At 37.7% G+C, this 25,370-nt stretch overlaps 1 protein-coding gene across 1 annotated transcript in view; it reads left to right on the forward strand.

Annotated features, from left to right (window-relative positions):
* Positions 1-25,370, forward strand: part of ABCA6 (ATP binding cassette subfamily A member 6) — a 59,020-nt gene that overhangs the window by 21,638 nt on the left and 12,012 nt on the right. Inside the window, exons 12-27 of the mRNA XM_028112894.2 lie at positions 145-255; positions 3,063-3,238; positions 3,437-3,556; positions 3,810-3,948; positions 4,497-4,587; positions 5,691-5,830; positions 9,513-9,629; positions 10,654-10,834; positions 11,218-11,384; positions 13,628-13,761; positions 15,383-15,520; positions 19,141-19,248; positions 20,058-20,231; positions 20,636-20,749; positions 22,993-23,109; positions 24,672-24,749. Coding sequence (XP_027968695.1) covers positions 145-255; positions 3,063-3,238; positions 3,437-3,556; positions 3,810-3,948; positions 4,497-4,587; positions 5,691-5,830; positions 9,513-9,629; positions 10,654-10,834; positions 11,218-11,384; positions 13,628-13,761; positions 15,383-15,520; positions 19,141-19,248; positions 20,058-20,231; positions 20,636-20,749; positions 22,993-23,109; positions 24,672-24,749 — 2,105 coding nt within the window. The remainder of the gene's footprint in view (positions 1-144; positions 256-3,062; positions 3,239-3,436; positions 3,557-3,809; positions 3,949-4,496; positions 4,588-5,690; positions 5,831-9,512; positions 9,630-10,653; positions 10,835-11,217; positions 11,385-13,627; positions 13,762-15,382; positions 15,521-19,140; positions 19,249-20,057; positions 20,232-20,635; positions 20,750-22,992; positions 23,110-24,671; positions 24,750-25,370) is intronic.

Raw genomic sequence — 25,370 nt, forward strand, 5'->3', positions numbered from 1 at the left:
CAGGAAAATATTGGATATTATATGTTTTAAACTATTTGAATGCTTGAGAATATACAACTAAAATAAATTTTTTGTTCTACTTTTAGAACGAGCTTTTTCTAATGCCCTCTTATTTATAATGTTAATATTTTATTTTAAAAACAGACTTGCTCCTTGACATATATGAAGGTCAAATCACAGCAATTCTGGGTCATAGTGGAGCTGGCAAATCTTCATTGCTAAACATCCTTAATGGGTTGTCTGTTCCAACAGAAGGTGAGCAAAAAGAAATTTCTCAAAGGCAAGATGTCCAGAGGTCATATGTTGCCTTTCTTATTTTAAGGTTAAAATGCTTAAGAGAAAATGATGTTTCTTTATCTAACATCGTTTACCAGACTATAGGATTTTGAATATACTTTATATTTCCCAAGTTTTTTTTTTAATTTTTTATTGTTAATTTTAACCACCATACATTACATCATTAGTTTTTGATGTAGTGTTCCATGATTCATTGTTTGTGTGTAACACCCAGTGCTCCATGCAGAATGTGCCCTCTTTAATACCCATCACCAGGCTAACCCATCCTCCCACCCCCTCCCCTCTAGAACCCTCAGTTTGTTTTTCAAAGTCCATCATCTCTCATGGTTCATCTCCCACTCCAATTTCCCCCATGTTGTTTCATCTTATGATGTCGCTTATCTCTTGAATTCTGCCCTCGTGATCCAGTAGTTTGTCTCTCTTTTTCTCAGCTTTATTTTCCATCATTGGTCTTCTATATCACTAATTCTCTCTTCTGCCTCATTTATCCTAGCAGTTAGCGCCCCCATTTTTGATTGCACCTCATTAATAGCCTTTTTGATTTCGACTTGGTTAGATTTTAGTTCTTTTATTTCTCCAGACAGGTTTCTCTAATAACTTCCATGCTTTTTTCAAGCCCAGCTAGTATGTTTAAAATCATGATTCTGAACTCTAGGTCCGACATCGTACTAATGTCTGTATTCAGTAGGTCCCTGGCAGACAGTACTACCTCTTGTTCTTTTTGTTGAGATGATTTTTTTCATCTTGTCATTTTGTCCAGAGGAGAATAGATGAATGAGAGAACAAAATGCTAACAGGGTAACAACGTCCCCAGAAAATATACTCTAAACAAATCAGAAAAGACCTGAAACTGGGGGAAAAGAAAGGGAAAGAAAGAAAAAAGATAAAGATAAAAACAAACAAAAACAGAAAAAACAAAAAAACAGGATATGATCAAATATGATCAGGCTGATGCATAGATCAGTGCCACACACTAGATTTTGGGTGTATTTTAGTCTGTTAGAAGAAAGTGCCTCCCAAAATTTTAAAGAAAGAAAAACTTATATATGTACAAAAATAAGGGTTGATATGATGAAGGGATGGAATATGACTGTAAGATGAAAATAATAAAAAATTTTATAAAAGGAATTGATAAGATAATAAGTTGTTTGGAAAAAGAAAGAGGATGTAAAAAAAAAGAAAAAAAGGAGAGAATGTGATCAGGCAGGAGACTAGAACAAAGCCATATACTAGTGATTTAGGTATATTTTGATATGTTAGAAGAAACTGTATCTCAAAATTTTAAAGAGAGAACAACGTATATATATATCTGCCAAAAATAAGGGTAACTACTATGAAGGGATAGGATATGACCCTAAAAATGAAAAATAAAAATTTTTTTTAAAAAGGGATTGATAAGATGTTGGTTGAAAAAGGGAAAAAGAAAAATTCAAAAAAAAAGTTAAAAAAATTAACTTTGAAAGACTAAAGAATCATGGTAAAAAAGCCATAGATTCTATGTGCAGTGTTCCCCTAGCGCTGGAGTTCTGCCATTCTCATTGATCGGTAAACTTGGTCTTTGTTGGCTGTTCGTGCTGATCTCCTGGGGAAGGGGCCTGTTGCCGTGGTTCCCAAATGTCTTTGCTGGAGGTGGAATTGCCCCACCCTTGTCGGTCGGGCTAAGTAATCTGCTTGGGTTTGCTCTCGGGAGCTTTTGTTCCCTGCAAGCTTTCAGTACAGCTTTGGAGGACGAGAGTGAAAATGGTGGCCTCCCAGTCTCCCCCCAGAGGAGCCGAGAACTCAGGGCCCCGGTCCTCACTGCACCTGCAGAGAAGAGCAGTCAGTCACTCCCATTTCCCCGGTCTCTGGCTGCACTCCATGCTCACCCGGCCTGTGACTGAGCGTTTCTATCTCTGGCACCCGACTCAGTGTGGAGTCTCCAAACCCAGCACATCTCTGCAGTGCGCTCCCGCGCTGCTCCTCCCGAGGGAGGAAGGGGAGTCTCCCCGGATCTGCCGCATGTTGGGTCCCTGCTAGAAGAACAGGGGCCCAACTGTGCCGCAGATCTCAGTTTATGGCAACTCCAAGCTGAGAGGCTGCGCCTCGGCTCCTCTCTGCAGCCAGCTTCCTCGATCCGATACCTGGGAGCTCTGCCGCACTCAGGCACCCCCAGTCTTTCTGTGACCCCAAGGGTCCTGAGACCACACTATCCTGCGAGGGGTCCACTCACTGCTTAGTTGCTGGAGCTACGTCCCTCAGCGGAGCCAACTTCTAAAAGTTCTGATTTTGTGCTCCGTGGCTCTATCACTTGCCAGAAGCGGCTGCCGGAGGCCCCCTCCCCCGCCGTCTATCCTCCCAGATATCACCTGGGATTCACTTCTCCACACGTCCTACCTTCCAGAAAGTGGTCACTTTTCTGTTCAGAGTTGTTGCTATTCTTTTCTTCGATCTCCTGATGAGTTCGTAGGTGTTCAGAATGGTTTGATCCCTATCCAGCTGAATTCCTAAGACCAGACGAAGTCCAGGTCTCCTACTCCTCCTATATTTCCCAAGTTTTTATGAAAATCATTAGCCTTATTCCATTGCTGTGTGATATTCCAGAGAAAATATATGCCACGCGGAACATATATTTATGTTAAGATTAATTTGTAGTTGTTAACAAATTGTGAAGTCATTATTTTAGATATATGTGAATATATGCCAATATTTTCCTGAATAAGATCTCGAAGCATTAATAAAATGTATTATCTTGCCAATGTTAAATTATTTTTAACTTCTATTTTTAGGATCAGTTACCATCTATAATAAAAATCTCTCTGAAATGCAAGACTTGGAGGAAATCAGAAAGATAACTGGTGTTTGTCCTCAGTTCAGTGTTCAATTTGACATGCTCACTGTGAAGGAAAACCTCAGGCTGTTTGCTAAAATAAAAGGGATTCAGCCACAGGAAGTAGAACAAGAGGTAAATGGGCATGCGTGGATTAACAAGTTAAATTCGCCCAGTTAAAGCATGACCACAGAATTTGCCTCAGTGATTTACCTGCCCTGCTATGAATACAATTTAGGCAGTGAGGTCCTATAAAAAAGATCTGTTGTAACAGTTTAATTTGTATAGTATGCATTGTCTTGGATTTTAAGCTTTGTGTATTTTCTTGCATAGGTACAAAGAATTTTATTAGAATTGGACATAGAAAACATCCAGGATAACCTTGCTAAACATTTAAGTGAAGGACAGAAAAGAAAGCTGACCTTTGGGATTGCCATTTTAGGAGATCCTCAGGTAAAAGTGAGATTCTGCATGCCGTGGAAAGCAGATTGATTAGTAAAAAGTCAAGCTCTTCTTTTACCACTAAAAGTAGTAGAGATCTCATTGTAATGTATCAAGAGACACTGTGCTGTTAAACTATGGGTATAAGTATATTGGACCTAAGTGGTTGGATAGTTATTATTTGGTTTATTATTTTTATCCATGCTACCATGTGGGACGAGTTAATGTGGGAGAGATATATTTTATACATTATCATCCTCTGTAGATTTTGCTGTTAGATGAACCGACTGCTGGGTTGGATCCCTTTTCAAGGCATCGAGTTTGGAGTTTCCTCAAGGAACACAAAGCAGGCCGTGTGATCCTCTTGAGTACCAATCTCATGGATGAGGCTGACGTCCTGGCTGGTAATTGTTCATTTTATCTCAGTTTTATAATAAAGAATTTGGGAAATGTGTATTTCTAGGACAAGCACCGTGCTCCCATGACCTTCATGTGTGCTCCCTTCCATAGCAATCTGGGGAATGACAAGTCTAATCCCCCTCTAGAATTCCTCACTGACTGCATTTGCTAGATTTAACCACTAATAAAAAATTGTAAGGTTTTTTTTCAGCTTTCAATTAATTTAAACATGGGAATCAATATATATCTGGTTGAAAACTATCCACTTATTCTTTAGCATACGGAGTGGAAAATGTGGCAACGTAATTTCTGGGTTTTTTTTTTTTTTTCAAGAATTATTGGAGGGCACAAAAACAGACTGGAACTCATAAGCTCATTTTAAATGCATCAACTTTAATGTGTATTTCAAATTTTTAAATGTTATGTTAGATACATTTATTTCCTGTAGAGCACTTCTCCTTTGGAAATCTGAGCATTGGCTCCTCACCTATATTTTCTAGAGAGGGAAGAAATGACTCCCATCATCCTTTCTTTCTTGCTTCTTTTTAATCAGATAGAAAAGTGATCATGTCCAGTGGGAGACTGAAGTGTGCAGGGTCTTCTGTCTTTTTGAAGAGAAAATGGGGCCTTGGATATCACTTAAGGTAAAGACTTTGGGGATAGATTGGATATATACATATATATATGTACACACATATACATAGATATATGCTTTCTTTTTTAAAAAGAAGATTTTATTTGTTTATTTGAGAGAGAGAAAAAAAGTGCACGAGCAGGGATGGGGGCGCTCTCACAGGAAGAAGGAGCAGAGGAAGGAGGGAGAAGCAGCCTCCCGCTGATCAGGGAGCTGGATGTGGGGTTCCTGGATCCCAGGACCCCAGGATCACAACCTGAGCAGAAGGCAGATGCTTGACCAACTGAGCCACCCAGGCGCCCCATATAAATGTTTTCAATACTGGTATATCAAAGAGGCAGACAATTATGAGGGACAGTTGGCCTTATGCTTCATCTTTCCCAAACTATTTGCTAGTGTTTCCCAAATGTTTTTCCTGCCTCCTTGTATCTTTATTAATGCTAATGATAAGCAGAATCAACAGGGCTACTTCATGGACCATTTTCCAGGTAGCTACTCTGTGTATCCTAAATCTCTCTCTTCTTCCCACCCTCCATTTCCCTCAGCTGATCCATACAATCCTGTAACATATTTTCATTCTTTCATTGGGCACAAAATCAAATAATTTCAGAAGCTAGTATCAAAATTGGGAGAGAGTTAAGAGCACTGTATCTAACAAAGTGTGTCCAGGTGAAAAGAATTTTATAAAACCCAAACCAAAAACCCTATGGCCAAACAAAACATGCATGTAGGCCAAACTTCCCTATTAGTCATTAATTCCTGATAGCTATACAATCTGGTGTAATTATTTTCCCTAAGCAATTTCTTCTGCCTAATGTTCTTGCTTTGCTCTGTTTATCTTCCTATTTGAAATATAGTTTCACTTATAGCATGCATTTGTTTTTATATTTTTAATTGTTCTGAATTTAGACATCTCCTCTCTATAGATCATAAGAATTTTCAAACTGATGGCATTATTATTATTATTACTTCTTATGTTGTTATTTACTCATTTCGTTTGTTCTCTAAAGCCAAGTAAAGTAGTACTCAAAGGCTAGGTATTCAGTAAAAGCCCTTCTTTTGTGATAGCAGTAGAGAAAATACAAATCAATGATCTTTTCTTTTAAATATTAGTTTGTACAGAAATGAAGTATGTGATCCAGAAAAAATAACATCCTTCATTAATCATTACATCCCTGATGCTAAATTAAAAACAGAAAACAAAGAAAAGCTTGTGTATACTTTGCCCATGGAAAGGACAAATAAATTTCCAGGTAACTTAAATATGATTACAATGGAATGAAATCTGGGAACAAGTGTTCACCTCATTATTACAGCTTTCATTATTTAATGGATTTGAATTTTGTATTAGGTTGGGTTCTCTAAAAAGCAGAACTTGAAATGAGGACTTTAGCGCACTTTGTTTGGTAATTGATGCCTAGAAACATGAGGAGGGAATGGGGCCATGAGTGTGGGAAGCAAAGGAGGCTAGGGGATTTTGCATTATTGAGCAGGTGGTTGTAATACAAAATTGAGATGTAATACCACTGGAATAAATAAGTGAATAAGTGAGCAAGGGGCTCAGAGTTATGTCACAAGAGGGGTGAGAAAGCTGGGGTATTTATTTGCCACTCCCTACCCTTCATTGGTTAAGAGATGCATTCAGGAACATTAATTTTCTAACCCATATGACTTGTGCTCAACACGAGCTTAGCATACTTCACAGCCCAGAACAAAATGCCTTCAGGCAGGTGTTAATAAACAGATTTACTGTGTATGAGTGAGTACAGAAGGGATGGGGGTGGGGCATCAAGGTGTCTGCTATAGGTTCCCTTTTATATTTTAATTTAATTGTGTATATATTTATTTTGCAGGAAAAAAAACATAGTTTATTTATTCTACAAAAGTATTCACCATAGGTCCCCAGTCTGCTGAGTAGCATTCCCAACCTAGGATTTGTTGAATAAGTAATTCTAATAATAGCTAACCCTTAGTATAATGTTTATTATGAGTCAGGCACTGTTCCTAATAGTTTCATATATATGAACTCATTTAGTCCTACAGCTATTCTATGAAGTAGGTGCTATAGTCTTCCCTGTCTTGCAAATGAGGAAATATATCTGTCTTTTTTTATTTAAAAAGCTTCCTTTTTATCTAAATATTTAGTTTATTAAAGGTTTAACTCTCTGCAGGCCTGATTTAAGGAAGCTCATTTTGGATGATACTTTTTTTTAAGATTTCGTTTATTTATTTGACAGAAAGAGACACAGCTAGAGAGGGAACACAAGCAGGGGGGAGCTGGAGAGGGAGGAGCAGGCTCCCCACTGAGCCTGACTGGGGCCTCAATCCCAGGACCCTGGGATCATGACCTGAGCCAAAGGCAGATGCTTGACAACTGAGCCACCCGGGCGCCCCAAGGATGATTCAGTCTTATTAAGCAGATACTCAGGAATTCAGATTTAGTCTTACCCCCAAATAAGGCAGTTCTCTGTGTCCTTGTAGGAGCTGCAAGATGGTGTTCTCAAGTCCATAGGCTATACTGTGTTATTCTGTCCAATGAGATACAACTAGCCTTCTTTTTTTGGTTAGGGAAGGAGAATAGTGAGTTACATGCTGATACTACTATTAGAACATGTCACACCAGAGTCCCTGGTGTTGATGTTTTGGTCCATGGCAGCCTCTTTATGCTGACCATAAGCCTCTGCAAGTCCAATGGCATTCTTATGTCCTGTAGGAAATATGGAAGATAATAATAAATGTTTATTGGGAACCTATTACGTAAAAGGCACCGCTTGAGACACTAATGATACAGAGTTAAATAAGAAATCTGAGTCCCTACCCTCATGGAGGCTCATTCCATTGGATGGGGAGAAGTGGACACACACAATAAGCCAAGGTATATTACAATTGCAATAATAAACAAGGTGATAGGGTTTAGAGAGAAAGCTAATGTCAGGTTAGGGTTTATATGGAGTGCCAGAAGTACAGAAGAAGAAAACGATCAAAAGCATTCCAAGCAGAGGTGGGAAAGAGTTGTCTGAGTCTGGAGTGCAGTGAGTGTGGGAGGAGACTGGCAAGTGGGGGTGGGTAAGGTTGTAGGGATAGATAGAGGTTCGCCCGTACAGAGCTTTAGAAGCTGTCATGTGGTGTTTGAGTTTTATCTTAAATTCACTGAGAAACCACTGAAAGCCATTAAATGGGGGATTGATGTGATGTGACTTATATTTTCATTCTCTGGCTATAAAAGAGCACTCTGGGTACAGAAGAAGAAGAGTAGACCCTGGGAGACCAGCCATGTGACCATTTCAGACTTACGGGTGAAAGATGATGATCATTATGCTACCATGGTGCCAAGTGAAAGGTAGATGAAAATGGCTGGATTTGAAACATATCTTGAGATAAAGCCAAAGAACCTGGCTGTTGGCCAATCTGTGGAGCACGAGGAAAAGTGAAAAATCCAGAGGGACTTCTAGAATTTTGGCTTGAATCACTGGGTGGAAGATGGTGTCATTTGTTATAAAATGATGAGACAGACAGTTGGGTAGGTTGGAGAAGAAGGAATTAATGTTCTGTTTTAGAAATACTTGCTTTGAGATGCTTTTAGACTTCAAAGTGGAGATGTCAAGCAGCTAAGTATGCAGTTGGTTATAGGATATTGGAAATCAGAGAACACTCAAAGTGAGAACTGAACTTGGGAATCATTTGCATAGGGATGGATTTAATGCAAAGGGATTGGATTTGAGTGTATGGAAAGAGAAGGTGATCCAGGACTGAACCCCCAGGAGAAAGTAGAGGAAGAGTCAGAGAATGGTGGAAATCAAGAGCCCCCCCATGAACTTGAAGGAAAAACAAAAGAACATATATGTTTTTATTAACTCAAGGGAGACAATGTTTGTAGAAGGACAAAGTAGTCAACAGTTTTCAATGTCCCTGAATGAGAGAGAGTTAAAAGAATTTTTAAAAAGCTCTTGTCCATTGAATTTAAAATGTGGAATCATTGATGGCCTTGTAAGAACAGTTTCTGTGGAGGGATAGGGCTAGCATTTGGATCTGTCGGGGGTTCAGTTGAATAGGATTTGACAAATTGAAGGTGGTAAAGTAGACAAAACTTTGAGCCCTGGGTGCATGTGTGTAGCAGCAGGCCAGTGGTAGGAGGAGATTGGGTTTTTGTTGTTGTTGTTGTTACTTGTTTTTGTTTAATGGGTTAACTTACAGCATTTTGCCTGCTGTTTGGGATGGCCTAGTACATGTAGGAGAAATTGATGATACAAGCCAGAGAAGGGCAGGAGATTACTTTAGGAGTCCTCGAGATGCCTGAATGGGATGGAATTCAGAACACAAGTCAAAGAGGTAGCCTTTGGTGGGAGCAGCTCTAAGTCTCCCACCTGTACAGAACCAAGACCCAGAATATGGGTAGAAATAAACGTTCATTTGTGTGGGGGTGAGAAGATGATGTTCTTTTTTTTTTTTTTTTAAGATTTTATTTATTTGACAGAGAGACACAGCGAGAGAGGGAACGAACACACAAGCAGGGGGAGTGGGAGAGGGAGAAGCAGGCTTCCCGCAGAGCAGGGAGCCCGATGCGGGGCTCGATCCCAGGACCCTGGGACCATGACCTGAGCCGAAGGCAGACGCTTAACAACTGAGCCACCCAGGCACCCCGATGATGTTCTTTCTGATTGCTCATATTTCCTCAAAGAAGTGTGCTGGAAGTTCATGAGCTGAGAATATAAGATAGAGTACAGATGATTTGAGGGTAGATGGGAAAGTTCTGACATATTCATTTCAGAGAGGAAGTACCGTCTAATAAAATTTTGCTTTTGCTTACTGTGATATTCCAAAGACATATATTTTTCTGAACAATATTCTGGATCGTCTTTTAAATAACTGTTAATTTACTGGGTTTTGTTATCAATGTGGTATTTAAAATGTATCTATTCCGGTCTGTTGCCTTAGACCTTTTCAGAGATCTTGATAAGTGTTCTGGCCAGGGTGTGACGAGTTATGACATTTCCATGTCAACTCTGAATGACGTCTTCATGAAACTGGAAGAAAAATCAACTATTGAACAAGGTAAATTCATTGTATAAGTAACAGAAAATCAATTTCCCAATAATCATGTATTTAGTATTTTATAATGCTTTATGCATGATTTACACTAAAGAATGTGAATAATTCCAAATTTGACAGATATTTGGGAAGGGTTGTATTGTTTTCTAATATCATTACTAGGACTGAACACAGATCCCTTCTTGGAATATAACAAATTTCTCTGCAAACTATTTGCTTCCTATTTTAGCAGTTTTCTCCTATCCCCAGATGCTCACTGCTTCTTGGATATTCTGAGGATGTGAAAGGCTCTCAACCAAGATCATGAAGTCTGAGCAGATATTTCTTATAAAAATTGCTCTTAGCTTGTTCACATAGAAAATTTCATTAAGGTCTTAATGGAGAAAATGCTAGAATCATCTCCTGTGTATTTTAATGGGTAGTAATAATGAGGACAATCATTTACAGAACCTCTATCCAGAAATTTTGATCGATGTGTGGATATAGTGCATTACCTTTCTACAATAACCTTTTGAACAAAAGGCATTGGCACCATTCTACAGAGGAGAAAACTAGACCTAAGAGCAGTTAAGTGATCGGTCCTAAATCATGCCACTTATAAGTCATGTATTTGAGAATCGGATATGGGTCTTGTGGCTTCAGAGCCTGTAATTGTTCGGCCACATTTTGAAATTCTTGACAGCTTAATAGCTGACATTTAGGCATCAATGATTGGCTATTTTATGGAGAATATTTCTTGAAATTCCTCAGAATATTGTTACATATGGGACCTTCTATGACTTTTCAAAGGCTAGGCATAATGAGGTCACCCTTTACTGAATTCTTCTTTGATATGAATTTAGTTATATTTTATCATTGAGTTTATTGAATGTGGACATTATAAATATAATTTGTTTCTTATATTACTTGCCTTGTAACCATTGTAAAACAACTTTTAATGTTACAAAAAAGAGAAAACTGTGATGTCCAAGGATGGCATTAATAATGTGTGGTGTGTGTGTGTGTGTGTGTGTGTGTGTGTGTGTAGATTTTGAACAAGCAGAGATAAGAGACAGAGAGAGCCTGCATGAAAAAGAGCCAGCTTGCTCTCCTTTCCCTGAAATGCCGAAGGCTGTGAGTGACATGGGCCTCTGGAAAATGCAGATCTGCGCAATAGCACGGCTTCGTTTCTTAAAGTTAAAACGTGGGAAGAAAGAGCTTTTGATCCTGTGAGTATCAGAGAACTGTGGGTTTTGTTAGTGAGTTTCAAGAGAGGGTTAAACCAGCAGAGAATTTAAAACTAGAACATAGTATCCAATGTTCCTGCCAGAAAATGGATAAATACATTTCATTTTACTGACAGTAGGAATGCCTGTATGGTAGCACTTGATTAGCCTTATACACAGGTCTGTTTAGTTTTCATGGTTTGATAGCCTGGTGTTTATATAGCAATGCCTTTTAGTACTGTGTGGGGTGCTACGGCCTGACTTTCAAAATTTTAGCACCTATAATCACGGCTGGCATAGAGTTGGTACCCAACAAATATTTGTGAAATATCTGTCAATAAATAAAATTGCTACAGATTCATGTGGTTATTTTTCTTTATTGGTAGACTCTTGGTATTTGGGATTGCAATGTTCCCTTTGATTGTGGAAAAGATACTTTATGCTCTCCTAATTCCAAAGAGTGATTGGGAATTTAAACCTGAACTGTATTTCCTCTCTCCTGGACAACCTCCCGAAGACCCTCGTACCAGCCTATTGATCATCAATAACACAGGTGAAGAGAAGAACAAAGTTTTCATCCAGAAATAAGTTATTTTTATGTAGAGAGGAAAAAACAAATCATAAGAGAAGAAAATGTGTATTTAGACTTCATTTATAGAAAATAGCTGAGGTACAGTGCATATTTGCTCTGATTTTGGAGATGATGGAGATCGTGGGATAAGACAGAAGGAGCGTGGGTTAGTCACTATATAACCTGGTTAAAGGAGAACTGCCTATCTACCTGACCACCCTAAACAATTATGTGAGAGAGAAATAAACTTCTCTCTTGACTGAACCACTCTATTTGAGATCTCCTTGTTACAGCAGCCTAACCTGTTCCATAAATATTATACAAACTGATTGACATGTAAAGAATGCATTCTTATACCCTATGCCCCTCCAACAGGATCTAGAAAGATTCCTTAAGACAATTTGATACCCATACTCTTGTTATCCTAAATTATGGATAATTGGTTTTGTCTAACTGCTTATTTAACTTTGAAGAAGCTTTTGTTTCTGCCTAAGATGTAAAATATATGTATGTATTCAGCATAGGAGACCTCTCTTGACGAGTACCCCAGCCCATTCTTATATTCATATACAGTTGTGACTCAAGGTTATAGATTTTCCTCTTTAAACAAAGGTGGTCTTTTAACTTCTGGTTTTCATTCTTTTCAATTTGGGTTTTAGAAAGTAAGTTTTATTCACTCTGCTACCTTAAAATGGAAATTTTTGTGAATTATATATTTTATTTCTAAGATCTAGAAATTTTCAGCCTGTCATTGTCAGCCTACTCATTTTTATTTTTCAGTCTATTATTGTCTCATCTATATACTTTCCTCTCCAGTTACTCTAAGAACAATATGCTTGGATTAACTTTTTTCTTCTCTGTACTCAGTTGTGAGGTATTTTGTGATTTGAGTTTGGGGCTTCTCTGCCATCTTGTTCCTCTTTTCTCAAAGTATGATGACTTTTGGTAAGATGTTCTTCATGAAATCAGGGAATCCCTGTTTGCCTAAGGGAATGTGGGTAACCTTTAAGGTTTCCTACCTTAGGTGACTGGAGATGGAGTGTGGATGCATGGAAAGCTTATTTTCTGTGTGTACGTTCCTCTCCCCCCTGGTGGGAATGCTGATTTATCTGGGGCTTGGTCCTGTTTTATGATCCCAGAACGCCTTCTGGGTGTCCCCAGTACGAACTCCCTTTCAAAGTCCAAATGAGCAAAAAATGAGAGTCCCCTTTTTTTCTTTTCCCATTCCATCCTGTCAATTGTCTGGAGTTACTTTAGATCTCACCCTGTTGTTTTCCCCAAATAATATCTCTTAAAAAGTAAATCTGAGGACTTGTATGCTGGGGACGACTGCAGTTGCTGCCCACTCCATGTGGACCACGGGGAGAGAACTGTGGTCACTTTGTTCCAGGCGTGGTTAACCAGTTAATGAGCATGGCTGTGGCTCCGGAGCCACTTTGCCCCCTTGAATTTGTCCACTCTGAGTTTCCATATCCTGGACATTAGTTTTACCTTTGCAGTTGTTTGCTCTTGTGTGCTCTAGAATGTGGGTTTTCTTAGCTCTTATTTCTCCGTCAAAAAATCTCACCTGCTTTCTCCTTTAGGGGCCTATCAAAAACTTTGGTCTGATAGTGGCACTCTTTTCATTTCTTACTATATATATATATATATATATATATATATATATATATATATATATATTCATTTCTTACTAAATATATACGTATATTTAGGGAATAGATATGTATATAAAATATATGTGTTTTTTTTCTTAAAGATTTATTTATTTATTTTTAAAGATTCTACTCATTTATTTGTCAGAGAGAGAGAGAAAGAGAGCACAAGCAGGGGGAGCTGCAGGTAGAGGGAAAAGGAGAAGCAGCCTCCCCACTGAGCAGAAAGCACACATGGAGCTCCATCCCAGGACCCTGGGATCATGACCTGAGCCGAAGGCAGATGCTTAACCGACTGAGCCACCCAGACGCACCTAGAATTATCTTGTTTTAATGGTCACATACATGTTAACTTGCACTAAACAGAATTATAAAGCTAACTCATCACAGCATAGGATTTGATCAATAGAAGATGGTAAAGTGAGCCAATTTTATTATTGTGATGCCCAAAGACACAGGACTTCACATAATATTCTATAAGTATTGACTTTAAATTGTGTATGTGGTTTATTTTAAAAATTTGACATATATGTTCTTGCTTTCTATGGCCCTCTGTTATTGATTTCATACTAGAATCAAATATTGAAGATTTTATACAGTCAGTGAAGCATCAAAATATACTTTTGGAAGTAGATGACTTTGCAAACAGAAACGGCACTGATGACCTGTCGTACAATGGAGCTATCATAGTTTCTGGTAAACAAAAGGTATTTTGCATCTTGGTTTTGCTTTCATGAAAAAAAGTAATAAAGTGTTACATTTTTAACTGTTTTAAATGGCGGTCAACCCAGCTAGTATATAGCAACTTGATTTAAAAACATTTGGGGTCATTACTGAATAAACTGAAGTTTAAATAAGCTTTTGTAAAACATTTTCAATCTTAACTTTGGAATTAGATGATTTTTACATTTGAGAGTAGCTAAGTGTAATTGCATTATTCAGATTCAATAAAATATTAGACCGTATAAATACCAACCATGACTTTAAAGAATTTTCTTCAATGGCTGACTACTCAAAAGTTGTTTTCATATACAGTTGACCCTTAAGGTGTTAGGGGCGCCGAACCCCTGCACAGTTGAAAATCTGCATATAACTTTTAGCTCCCTAAAAGCTTACCCCCTAAGAGCCTACTGTTGACTGAAAGCCTTACCAATAACTTAAACAGTCGATTAACACATACTTTGTGTGTTATATGTATTATATACTATGTTCTTGCAATAAGGTAAGCTAGAGAAAAGACAATGTTATTAAAATCATTAGGAAGAGAAAATACATTTACACCACTGTACTATATTTATCAGAAAAAATTCATGTATAAGTGAAGAGTGTAGTTCAAAACCATGTTGTTCCAGGGGCAACTGTATTAAGAATATACATTAAATACTATAAACGTCACATGAAATCTCTGAGAGAAAAGTGTTTTCAGTCTACTGTTAGCTTGTTTCAATTTTGGTAAAAGAGTCCAAGGGGAAGAGATTGTTCCAGGTACAAGACTATTGAAAATACATCCTAAATGAAAATAAAACCCTGAGTCTTACTTAAAAGCCAGTGAAAAGCTGGGAGCCCACGTGAAATGAACTACCTCATTGTTTCTGGCTACAAGGAAAATAAAAACCAAAACAAAAGCTTTGTAAGGTATGTCATTGAATCCAGTTCCATCTAAACTAAGTACATGGTAAAAAATGCAGTCTTAGTCGGTTGCACATGTGAAACTAATGTAGCATTGTCTGTCAACTATACTTCAACTCAAAAAAAAAAAGTAATCTCTTTGTGCCAACTGTAGGAAACTGCATTGCTTGGCAATTGCTTTGTTACTAATCTAACATATTTATTACCTGAACCAATAGAATATTTAAACCATACTGACCCTCTTGATAAATGCATAAACATTTTCATAAACATAAAGAATATAAACATTGCCTTAGAAAGCATAAAAATGGCTCACTGGCAGTGTAACCATGAATATTTTATGCACCCTGTGCTTATCTCCTACCCAGGAAGTCAGAGCTCCTTTGCTTGCTCACTATAAACTGACTGTGTCTCCTTATCGGGGCTACTTTTATATTCAGTTATTTGAAATTTCCTCATCAGCAAAATGAGGACAAAACGATCTAAAATTAGTAATACTAAGAAAAAATCATATTGCTGGCTATACAACCAATTTATTATCCCCTTTCACAGATGAGGAAGCTGAAGCTCAGAAAGGTCAGTTAACTTGAGGATGATCACAGAGTGTGGCACTACTGGGATTTTAATATAAAAACTTTTTCTTTGTTCTTTAATGACATAGAATTAACATCATTTTATTTGTTTTTGTTTTATTCAAAGGATTACAGATTTTCAGTTGCATGCAATACCTTGAGACTGCACTGTTTTCCTATTCTTGTGAATATTATTAGCAATGGGCTACTTCGAATGTTTAATTGTACACAAAATATTCGAATTGAGAGAAGCCCATATCCTTTTGTAAGTATTGGATTTACTCATTCTAAACAATTAAGAATTTGGCAAGCAATCTACATTTTCCCTCCGTAGCTTTTAAATATTCATCATTGATTGTTAATCCTAAAAATTTTTTTGTCCTAACATTTTAAACATTATATCTAACAAAATATGATTTTTCCCCTTGGTTTTATCAAAGAATGCTCATGGGGGGAATACTTTTCAATATTATGTCATAGTCTTCTAGAGAATCTTCTGCAAAGATACAGACTTGATTGCAGAAGTGTATTGGAGAGAGTGTGAATGTGGCTCTGTGTGTGTGTGTGTGTGTGTGTGTGTGTGTGTGTACACTGAATTGGAAATCAAGAACACTTGTAAAACAGCTTTAGAATCTTGTAAGTCTAATCTAATTTGTTGGTGGACCATTCATCGACTAAATGGGTAGTAGATTGATATGAAGGAGAATTTGCCAGTTCTCGGGCTGTATGCCTTCTGGTTAATTTCTTCACCCACCCCTAGTTGTGTGCATTGTATGGGTATCTGATGCACATGGGCTGCGTCTTCAGGGTTTTTGTCAGCTGGCTATAGCCTGGATTTAGATGACAGGAAGCAGTAGTGGGAGCCGGGAGAGCAGGAGAATCCTGCAGCCTGGGCTCCAGGCACATTGCTTCCTCCCTTTGTGCCTCCCCTGCCGCGCCCCCCCCTGCCCCCGGCCCAGAAGTGACAGTGTCTTCTTGCTTCATCCTTGTTGGCTTCTCTTATCTTCCCACACATGTAGCCCTTGCATGAGTATTTTCTATTTGAAGTCCTGAAGGTAGTAATGGTTTTCTGGTTAGACCCTGATATTCAAGAGGGATCTCTTAAAGCTGACTCAAACTGTTTTAAATCAGGAGACTGGAAGAGCAGTACATAGGATTAGAAATGGAGCCATCAAAAAGGGAAGCCCATTTTGTGACAAAGGGGTTGAATTCAGTTTTGGCTTTCCCGCATTTGTGATGCTGGAGGGACGAGCAAGAGCAAATGGACAGATTATACTTGAGTGGTCAGCGATGGACACATGCAGCATTGAGTTGAAGCCCCCACTGACCGTGAGAGCTGGGACAGCGCAAGGGTAGTGGAGTCTGAAGGGAACTCTCCAGAAAGTAGAACCAACTGGCAGTAGAAAGACACAGATGTTATCCACTCTTGGTCCTTTAGTTTTCTCATGTCATTACTTGTTTACTCAGGATCAAATAAAGTTGGATCCCAGTTACTCTCTTAGGCATCCCGAATGGCACAAACCTTTCTTCTCTCAGCCATTTCTATGAAGGCAGTAATGGATTTTTGTACCTGGCAAAACATTCAAATTGATCCTTGTAGCCTCTAAAGCCTTAAGTAAAGCTTGAGAACTGTAGGATTACTTTGAGACAGGCTACTGCACTGCTGGACTGTGATTATATCCAAGACGCAGTCCTGTACCTAAGCATGGGCCCAGCCTCAGGCAGACACGGATTTGGGGATGGTGATTCAAAGTTGTCTCCTTCCCCGCAAGCTTGGTGGCATCTTTTCTTTTTAGCTCTTTTGCTTCCAAATATATCCGACCAGCTGCTGATGGCTTCACATATCTGTAACAAGGTTAGCTGAGAAAGACATGCTGCTCGGGCCTGAGTGATCTGTTTCTCCGGGATCGTAAGTCCCAAATTATTATTTTTTGCACTGTGGCCAAAGCACATGACATAAAATTCACTATCTTGACCATTTTTAAGTGTACAGTTCAATAGTGTCAAGCATATTCACATTATTGTGAAACAGATCTCTTACATTTTTTCATCTTGCAAAAACTAAAACGGCCTTGTCCCTTGTCCCCAGCCCCCGGCAACCATCATCCCACCTTCTGTTTCTGTTAATTTAAGTACTTTTGATACCTCATATAAGGACAGTCATATAGTATTTGGTTTTTTGTGACTGGCTTATTTTCCTTAGAATAATGTCCTTGAAATTCATCCATGTTGCAACATGTAACAGGATTTCCTTCCTTCTAGAGGCTGAATAATATTCCACTGTATGTATATACCATGTCTTGTTTACCTCTTTATCTGTTGATGGACATTTGGATTGCTTCCACCTCTTGGCTATTATGATTAGTGCTCCTATGAACATGTGTGGGAAGATATCTCTTTGAGACTCTGCTTTCAGTTCTTTTCGATATATACCCTGAAGTGGGTCCTAAGTGATATTTTACTTCTCTTTTTTTTTTCTAGGAGTTGTCACACATCCTTCCCACATTCATGCATAGATGTTGCTGAAATAAGGCATACACTTTTATTTTTATTTTTTAATACTGTAAAATAGTATAATACTATAGTATAATACTATAAAGTACTATAAAAAATACTATATTTTTTAATACTTTAAAAAGTGTATGTTAACGATAATTAGTATTTGTTTAATTTTTTAATTTCAATTTTAATTTTTTTATTAGTTTTAGAGGTAGAATTTAGTGAGTCATCAGTGGCACATAACACCCAGTGCTCATTCCATCAAGCGCCCTCCTTAATATTCATCGCCTAATTACCCCTCCTCCCCCATCCACCTCCCCTCCAGCAACCCTCAGTTTGTTTCCTTTAGTTAAGAGTCTCTTATGGTTTGCCTCCCTCTCTGTTTTCCTCTTAATTATTTTTCCTTCCCTTTCCCTATGTTCATCTGTTTTGTTTCTTAAATTCCACATATGAGTGAAATCATATGGTAGTTTTTCTCTGACTTATTTCGCTTACCATAATACCCGCTAGTTTCACCCACATTATGGCAAATGGCAAGATGTCATTCTTTCTGATGGCTGTGTAACATTCCATTGTTTACCATATATACCACATCTTCTCTATCCATTCATCTGTCGATGGACATCTGGGCTCTTTCCACAGTTTGGCTATTGTGGGCGTTGCTGCTATAAACACTGGGGTGCATGTACCTCTTCAAATCACTATGTTTTGATCCTTTGGATAAATACCTAGGATTTATTGGTATATAAATACCTATGACCCAATTGCTGGGTCGTAGGGCAGCTCTATTTTTAACTTTTTGAGGAACCTCCATACTGTTTTCCAAAGTGGCTGCACCAGCTTGCATTCCCACCAACAGTGTAGGAGGGTTCCCCTTTCTCCACATCCTCACCAACATCTGTTGTTTCCTTAGTTGTTAATTTTAGCCATGCTGACTGGTGTGAGGTGGTATCTCATTGTGGTTTTAATTTGTATTTCCCTGATGCCAAGTGATGTTGAGCATTTTTTCATGTGTCTGTTATAAAAAGAATTAATACCTATTCTTCTGAAACTGTTTCAAAAACTAGAAATGGAAGGAAAACTTCCATATTCTTTCTATGAGGCCAGCATTACCTTGATCCCCAAACCAGACAAAGACCCCACCCAAAAGGAGAATTACAGACCAATATCCCTGATGAGCATGGATGCAAAAATTCTCACCAAGATACTAGCTAATAGGATCGAACAGTACATTAAAAGGATTATTCACCACAATCACGTGGGATTTATTCCTGGGCCTCAAGGGTGGCTCAACATGCTCAAATCAGTCAGTGTGATAACACCACATTGGTATTTGTTTCAATTTTTAAAATATTCAGAAGTTTAAAGTACCTTTTATATTTACAGAATTATATCTTCTTCTGGACTGGACTGCCAGAAGGTTCCATGTTCTTGTTTTGGGTTGTGTGCAGCATTTCACCTTACATCTCCATGAGCAGTATCAGCGATTACAAAGTAAGAGAAGGGGGAAAAAAAGAGAAACTTCAAGGACTCCAGTAATTGTGTTTTAAATGCTATGTGTTCAAAATGTTTTCCTGTGAGAAAGACATAGAAAGCATATGTCTAATTTAGATAGTGTAGTTAAGCATTATTTCTATCAAGTCAGAAACTTTACTTCTAAAAACACAAAATATTTTTTACTTCAAAATTGCGGGAAACATGCAATAATTTTACAGGATTTCAAATTAATCTAAACTTGTAAAGAGGACTATGATACAACTTTTGACATTATTTCCTAGTGAAAAAGAAGAAATCATTGATATTTAAATTGAGGACCAGATGTTAGACTTAAATCCCCTTTCTACTGTGGCAAATAAAATTTTTGGTTATATCTGTACTTGATCGTGTCTGTTATCCAAGGCAAAACAGTTAAATCAGATTTAGATAAGTCATCCTTCACTATTCTGAGCCAGTAACCCCCATAACATATTTGGATAATGAATAATTTATTGTCCTTCAGGTCACAGAATAATATCTCTTTTGAAGGAAGTTTATGCCTTGATTATTATGAGGTCTGCTTTTCTATTCATTATGCGTGAGTTAAAGTTATGTGAGGAATCAAACATATAAAATAAAATAATACTCATTTTCACAATGGCCATCATTGGCTCTTTAGACCTCAGATTCCAAATAATATATACATAATTAAATTATTAGAAGATTTAAAATGATTTGATTATATTTATCTTAAAATCTCTCCCAATGTGTTTGTTTTGGATTTGGATTTTAACTGAATCTATGTATATCCTGTGTTTTCTCATCAGAAGAGAGCTAAGTCCCAGCTATGGATTTCAGGCCTCTACCCTTCTGCCTACTGGTGTGGGCAGGCACTGGTGGATATTAGCGTCTTCATTTTTCTTCTCCTTTCAATGTATTTAATTTTTTACATAGCCAACATAACGGAGATTTATATCACAAGTCGAATTTTGTTTGGTTTGGTAAGTAACACATTATATAGACAGTATCTTATAAAGTAATTCATGATAAATTATAACATTTGATATTTTGTATAAGCAAGATGTTTTCATATTTATTTTGTCATAAACTAAAACAAAAAAAGTTCAAAATGCACGTGCAATAAGATTTTTTTTAAAGATTTTTATTTTTTTGAAAGAGAGCACGAGCAGGGGGAGGGGCAGAGAGAGAGGGAGAAGCAGACTCCCCGCTGAGCAGGGAGCCTGATGCCAGGACCCTGAGATCATGACCTGAGCCAAAGTCAGATGCTTAACCGACTGAGCCAGCCAGGCACCCCTGAAATAAGATATTTAAAAATATTTGTAATTTAATTTTTCTTTCCGTTAATACTTCAGTGTTTGACTTTGATTATTTGTATTATTTTCAGGTTGTATTTGGGCTCGGTTATGCAGCTTCACTTGTCTTCTTGACATATGTGATATCATTTATTTTTCGCAAGTGGAAAAAAAATAGTGGCCTTTGGTCATTTTGCTTCTACATTGTAAGTACATATACAAACATAGAGAGATGAGTAACTTTCAGTGTAACATTAAATATAATCACCTTTGGCTTGGGAAATGTTACAGTATAATACACATTTATAATTTCTAATTATTTTCCCTTTTTCTTTCACATGTATATCTATTTCAGTGTCCTTGTCTATTGCATTTTTATACCACTGAAAAGCTACATATTTATGGAATATTGAAATGAAGGCAGACGCTTAAGGACTGAGCCATGCAGTCGCCCCCATAATTCACCCAATTTTATAGAGGGGAAAAAATTCAGGAATTCATTTAAGGCCACGTAAAAATCAGTGATGATTCAAGAATAAAACTGAGGTCTCAGACCTTATGTCATTCCTGATGTCAAAAAAATATGAGATAGTAGGATGGTTGACAATACTATTTTAAAGTTTATGTTGATCAACATCTTGATTTGAGTGGGCTGAATTATACATCTTCACGGAGACCTCAAGCAGTTTGCAATAATTTTATGCCTGATACAAAGAACTTATAATTTCATTTAAAATATGTGTTGAGGATATGTACTGTGATAATTGACCTTTCATCATGCAGTTTGTATCAATTTAAACTATGCTAGTCTTAGGATTCCCAGATCATATATCAAAATGTATCAGATGATGGTAAGTGCAGTTGCCCTTTTGTGATCTTGGGTAAATTTGTAAGGAAAGTATACTAAAGTCCCCTCATCACTGAGTGAAGCCACACTCAGCTGTTAATTTGTTTCTAGAGTCCAGTGGACTCTCCTAGCCCACGGGGTGTGGTCCTTCATGGGTATCTTAGGCCCTTGTCTAATACGGAAGTACCTTTCAGCCTATGGTGGGGTATGGTAGTGGATATTAGCATGCTGAGCGATAGCATGTTTCCTTTGTGCAGTTTGCAATCCTCTCTTGTTCCAGTGGATGAGAAAGAAGGAAAAAACAACTCACAAAAGAAGAAACTTGGAGGCTTGGTAGAGTAAGAGAAGTTAGCTAAGTGGACCAATAGACTTGTAGTTATCAAAAATAAGGAGCTGGGAGAAAAATTAGACACATGTGATGTCATGGAAACCAAGAGGAGAGAAATAACGTAAACGTGGATAATCACGCAAAACCTTTGCGGAGAAATCGTGGTGGTTCCAAAATGAGAAAAATTTTTTGGACTTGCCATCTAAAATGCTTATTGTGCTCTTACTGAACACTTGATTACAAGTTACTGGTTTTATTCACAATTGTTTTTTGTTTGTAGATTACACATTTCCCCCAAACTGTAAGTTCACTTAGTAGTCACACAACATTCCCCTGCATAACAATCCCACAAAACAGTATAGCCTTCTAACCTAAAGACTTAGGAATCACACGCACATAGGGTTTTGAATTCCAACTTTGTCACTCACTAACTGGTCTTGAGGATGTTATTTGTTTCTCTGAACCGTAGATTTCTCATATGGAAGGAAGGGATAGTAAGAATGACCACATTATGGAGTTGTTGGGATTAAAGCAAACAGTGCATGCTAAATTCTTAATGCCTGGTGTTTTGTGTAATATTCAGTGAATTTAGTAGTTATAATTCTTAGTGTTTTTATTATAATTCATACATTAATAAGATCAAGCAAAAGTTCAATACAGTGCTCAACACATACTTGCTGACTGATAAACTGATCCTTAAAACAGAACAATGAAAAATTATCTTTATCCCCCATCCCACATTTACCAGTATTTTAAAAGAAAATAAATCCATTGCAATCAAAATGCACAGTCTCGATAAAATTATTTGTTTGGAATGGGGAAGAAATGGAGCAGGGATGACATTTAGAAAGCTTTAGTCTAAGTGGGAGGCAGTATGGACTTTTTAAAATAACCACCTGTCTAGCTTTCCATCCTATACAGGTTTTTATACATTCACAATATTGTTACCTTAGTAATATAAAGGTAAATTTCTCTCTTTATCCTCTTGTCTTAGATTACACTTAATGAATGCACTGTCAGAAAGTCTACCTGGTCACTTTAACATTCACCTTAATCTCCAGATTTTTATCTAAAATTTTTCTGTTGGGTAGCCAAAGGTCACATTTATTCTCATTAACAAAAACCCCTCACTTCCCTTATCCCTCTGAAAGTGGTGAATCTGTATGTGGGAAAATTCTGATGTATATGATGAGACCACCTACGTCTTAAAAATTTACCTAATATCAGTCGACTGCATATGTCTGACATGCAATATGTTTTAACTTGCCTTGTAGGCCTCAATCATCATGTTTGACATTATGCTGATTCACTTCAACTTGCCTACCTTGATTTCTACCATGGTTTTAGTTCCCTCAACCACCATGGGTGGATTTCTAGCTTTTTTGGCACAGGTAAGAAATATTACCAACCGTGTCGTTAATTCTGAATACGTAGCCTATTAAAGTGCTTAGCCCCGAATCTATAAAGATAGAACGCAGGCTAGTGGTTTCCTGGGGTTGGAGTGGGAATGGGGATTGACCACAAATGCATATGAGGTATCTCTTTGGGGTGATAGAAATGTTATTAAGTTGAATTGTGGTGATGTTCTCCCAACTCTGTAAATTTACTAAAAATCTTTGAATTGTATGCTTAAAATGAGTGATTTTTATGGCATGAAAAATTAATCTCAATAAAGCTGTTTAAAAAGCTTTACCATATGCCCTATGCAAAACATAAGCATTGTCAAATGCTATTCAAAACTAATTCCAGATTGAAAAAATGTTGCCTAGTTTAATGGGTATTCATTATCCATTGTGAGGATAAAATCATATACAATACCATTTATTTGTTCACAAATATATATTAAACAGTATTCTGTGTTAGTCACTGTGCTGGTCATTGGTGACACCTGATGAACAAGACAGCACAGTCCATCCTTCCACAGAGCTTGGTGGAGTTGAAGAGCTCAAGTCAATGCAAAAGGGCCTAAAGGATCCAAAGAAGAAGGGCAGAGTGCCAAGGGCAGGGTCCAAAGCATAGCTGACACAATCTAGAGAGAGAATTCTTGGCAGGGGGGGAAGCAATGCTGTTAAACAGAATCCTGAAGAATGAGTCAGAATTAATTAGCTGGAGAGTGGGGCAGAAGGTAAGCATGTTCTCTGGAAAGAAGTGAAGGCAGTGAAGCAGGAGAGACCAGGAGGCATTAAAGAAGGTTGGATTCAAATGGAAAGACGTGTACGATGGGATGAGCCCAAGAGCTCAGACAGGAGCATACTCTTTAGAGCCCCGCATCATCCTGGATGATACTGCAAAGAAAGTAGAAAAAGCTGCCCTAATCATTTGTGTTCTTGGGAACCTGCGAAAGCCTTCTGTCTGCAAAAGCACTTTTCCATTGATTGAGCAACACTTAGAATTCTCAACTGGAGACTCATTCCTTTGCTTAAAGCATTTCTTTCCTAGGATATAAGCAGACCTACAAAGTGAACTACATTAACCTAGATCTGTCATACATTGTTTAGGAGGAATGAGTTACTTTCTGAATGCAATGATTGATGAAGAAAGAGTAACATGATGGGACTAATTATTTTGGTGGGCAAGTCACCACCTGGGTAGGAAGGGGCCCTGAAAAGGCTGTTGAGGGACATTTAGGACAAATATTGTCAACCCCTATTATTTGTCACAATGCAGGCTCCTCTCTCTGCTATGCTTTCAGTAGACTTGAGGCAAACCTTAAACCAAAACATTAAAGAAAAAAATTGGAAAAGAAGAACAGACACAGGTTACCTGTTCACCAGGAGACAGCATTGAGTGGGGGTCCCCTTTCTTTTCTGCAGGGAATTGCTTGTCACCAGTGCACACAGGGGAATCACACTTAATGAAGGAAGTATGTAATATGTGGAATTCCATATTATCTAAATGCAAATCATAAAGCTGATGAACTTGCACTCAGCTGTTTTTCTTTTTGTCTTTGCAGAGAGCTTACGAGCACCAACCAAAATACCCAGACCACAGATATGACCCAAGCGGAGCTGATCTTCTAGTATGCCTAATAGTAAGAAGACCTTTCTACCTGTCCACCTATTTTTTTTTTTTTTTTGGATAGTTAGCATTTACTATCATAACTATTTGGTTTGTCTGATGTGTGCCAACTTTGAAAGCACTTTTAATATACTCTCAGAATAAGACAATTCAGATATGATTCCAAATCACAAGTTACTTTTTATGGGCACGTGTGGACTGTGTAGGTCCAGAGTGTAATATAAAATTAATTTTTCATGTTTATTTATCCTGTTTATTGCCACCTCCAAATTTGAGAGAGCTTGTAAGAAATATAGGTGCAATATAACTGAAATCCTTTGAATTAAAGATAAAAAGGACAAAGTTGAATAATAAAAATGAAAGGGAAAAATGATTATATTGGTATATTTAAGCTGAAGAAAGCTACTGGCTCTGAATACAATGTGTCTCTACTTTTCTAGGCATAGGAGCAAATATGGACAGAAGGGCCTACCCCTGTGGCATTTAAATTGTGGTGGAAGGAGACCAATAATAAATTAAATAGATAATATATATCGTGTCAGATGGGTGGTCAGGAAAAGCCTGATTGAGAAGTAAAGATCTGAGGGAGGCAAGGAGGCAAGCTACAGGGATAACTTGGGGAAGAACTTTCTAG

This window comes from Eumetopias jubatus, unplaced genomic scaffold (assembly GCF_037043125.1).
Source record: "Eumetopias jubatus isolate StellerSeaLion01/CBP00866 unplaced genomic scaffold, mEumJub1_p1.0 scaffold_10, whole genome shotgun sequence".
In the NCBI taxonomy this organism is placed as follows: domain Eukaryota; kingdom Metazoa; phylum Chordata; class Mammalia; order Carnivora; family Otariidae; genus Eumetopias; species Eumetopias jubatus.